The 2,500-nt window shown below is 48.1% G+C and overlaps 1 protein-coding gene across 1 annotated transcript in view; it reads right to left on the reverse strand.

The window, feature by feature from the left end:
• Nucleotides 1-570: 570 nt before the first annotated feature.
• The window catches only part of LOC310723024 (acetoacetyl-CoA synthetase-like), a gene marked incomplete at its 3' end in the record, with an annotated part of 13,882 nt that continues 11,952 nt past the window's right edge, over nt 571-2,500 (reverse strand). Inside the window, exons 10-11 of the mRNA XM_083570845.1 lie at nt 2,402-2,500; nt 571-641 (exon numbers count right to left, since the gene is read on the reverse strand). The exon at nt 2,402-2,500 is cut by the window's right edge and continues 26 nt beyond it. Coding sequence (XP_083426971.1) covers nt 571-641; nt 2,402-2,500 — 170 coding nt within the window. The remainder of the gene's footprint in view (nt 642-2,401) is intronic.

The raw sequence follows: 2,500 nt of genomic DNA on the forward strand, positions 1-2,500 counted from the left end.
CTCTCTCTCTCTCTCATTTACTCTCACTCTATCTCTCATTTACTCTCACTCTCTCTCTCTCATTTACTCTCACTCTCTCTCTCTCATTTACTCTCACTCTCTCTCTCATTTACTCTCACTCTCTCTCTCTCATTTACTCTCACTCTCTCTCTCTCATTTACTCTCACTCTCTCTCTCTCATTTACTCTCACTCTCTCTCTCTCATTTACTCTCACTCTCTCTCTCTCATTTACTCTCACTCTCTCTCTCTCATTTACTCTCACTCTCTCTCTCTCATTTACTCTCACTCTCTCTCTCATTTACTCTCACTCTCTCTCTCATTTACTCTCACTCTCTCATTTACTCTCACTCTCTCATTTACTCTCACTCTCTCTCTCACTCACTCTCACTCACTCTCTCTCACTCTCTCTCACTCACTCTCTCTCACTCACTCTCACTCTCTCTCACTCTCTCTCTCTCTCTCTTATTTACTCTCACTCTCTCTCGCTCTTATTTACTCTCACTCTCTCTCGCTCTTATTTACTCTCACTCTCTCTCGCTCTCATTTACAGGTGTAGCTCTAAGCCGTACACTCACCCGGCTTCAGGTTCCTCTCCTCCAGGACAGACAGCCATTTGGCTCCTGTACCAAATATAGTTATTCTGCAGAGAGACAGAAAAAGAGAGACAAAGAGGGGGAGAGAGACAAAGACAGACAGAGAGAGACAGAGAGACAGAGAGGGAGAGAGCGACAGAGAGGGAGAGAGCGACAGAGAGAGAGGGAGAGAGAGAGGGAGAGAGAGAGAGCCACAGTGATCATCCAATTCAGAGCAGATTCTATAAAACAAATCAGTAAGATTTCAATCCTCCTCTCTCCATCCCTTCATCCAGCTCCCTCACCCCCTTACACAGTCCCAGGTGCCTCACACAGCATGTGCTGAGGGTCTCGGCCCATCTTAGACCAGTAGACCACTGTAGACCTCTACAGTCTGCACACAGGAACATGCAGGCATGGAGAATGTAGTTATTCATTACCAGAAGAAGGTCCAGCACCATGGGTGCTGAATCAGCACTACGGACAGCGGAACATTGTCTTTTCTCAAGTGCATTCAGCACCAAACACCATCCACCTTCTCCATCCACCATTTCCTGCTAGAAGATGCAGGAAAGAACCTCAATAATCTCCTGAGCCACAGACTCTGTCTGTCTGTCTGTCTGTCTCTCAGACCTTAGTTCCTGCAGCTGAGAAGCTTCCTGTTCGAGCAGCTACAGAGCAGCCACAGCATGTCTGAGAAGATATGATCAATGTGAGGGCTTCTGCTAAACCCCTCACTGACCCCTCACTGACCCCTCACTGACCCCTCACTGACCCCTCACCGACCCCTCACCGACCCCTCACCGACCCCTCACCGGTTTCATTATTGAACCAATCAGGGTCAAACAGACAGAGATCAAAAGGTCAAATCCTAACAGCTATCTGATCCCAAAGTAACATCAATGTGTCATGTGTGTGTGTGTGTGTGTGTGTAAATCTATTCTACACAAAAGAAGGTTCCTGCTCCATTTACATTTATAGCATGTGGCAGACGCACTTATCCAGAACAACCTACAATTAATCTTATTTATACAACCGAGCAGTTAACGGTTAGGGGCCTTGCTCAGGGGCCCAGCAGCGGAAACCTAGTGGTGCTGGGATTTTAACGCATGACCTTTAAATGAGAACATTGTGACTCCTGAGCTCCTCCTTCTCTGCTCCAGTGCCACTCACTGTATACCAGTTTCACAAATACAAGTAGCCCAGGTCATAGTTCCACTTCCTGTAGTTCAGTTCCAGTAGCAGTTCAAGTTCCTTATAGACATGAACCACTTCCAGAAGCAACGCTCTCAGTTCCAGATGGGTTCCTGTCTATCATTAGTACCAATACCGATAGTACCGATTCCTGTATTACACATTCAATCACAGTTCTGGTACCAATAGTTCAAAACGGTTCTGTTTTTTAATTCATAAGGTTCCTGTTCCAATGCTAAAGGTTCCTGTTAGTAAAGGATCCAGTTCCTGTAAGACGCAGGGTCATGGTTCCTGTACCGGGTACTCAGCACACTTCCTACCTAGTGCACTTCAGTGTGATTGGGACATGGCGCGTGTCCCGGATGCGTATCGATTTCAGATGGAACCGCTTTAGAATTCCGTCGGGCAGAACCGAGTGCGGGATCAGCAGGTCCAGACGGGAGGAGGAGCAGCGCAGTGCAGAGCGACAGGGCGGCGGCCATGTTTAATTCATCAGGCGGCCCGCAGCGCTGCAGCTCGGACACGATGAACACGGCGGCCATGTTGGACCGGAACACTCATGATTTACTGCTAAACCAACATGTTACTATGGAGACCTGTCAGTCATGTAGAACTACAACACACACACACACACCCGAGCTGGTCCACCAGGTTCCACAGAACATCAGGTGTCGGAACCAGAGGAGAACCGTCATACAGAACAACCGACGCGCCAACGGCCAGAGACGACACC

Source organism: Silurus aristotelis (genome assembly GCF_946808225.1).
Source record: "Silurus aristotelis genome assembly, contig: scaffold_218, whole genome shotgun sequence".
In the NCBI taxonomy this organism is placed as follows: Eukaryota; Metazoa; Chordata; class Actinopteri; order Siluriformes; family Siluridae; genus Silurus; species Silurus aristotelis.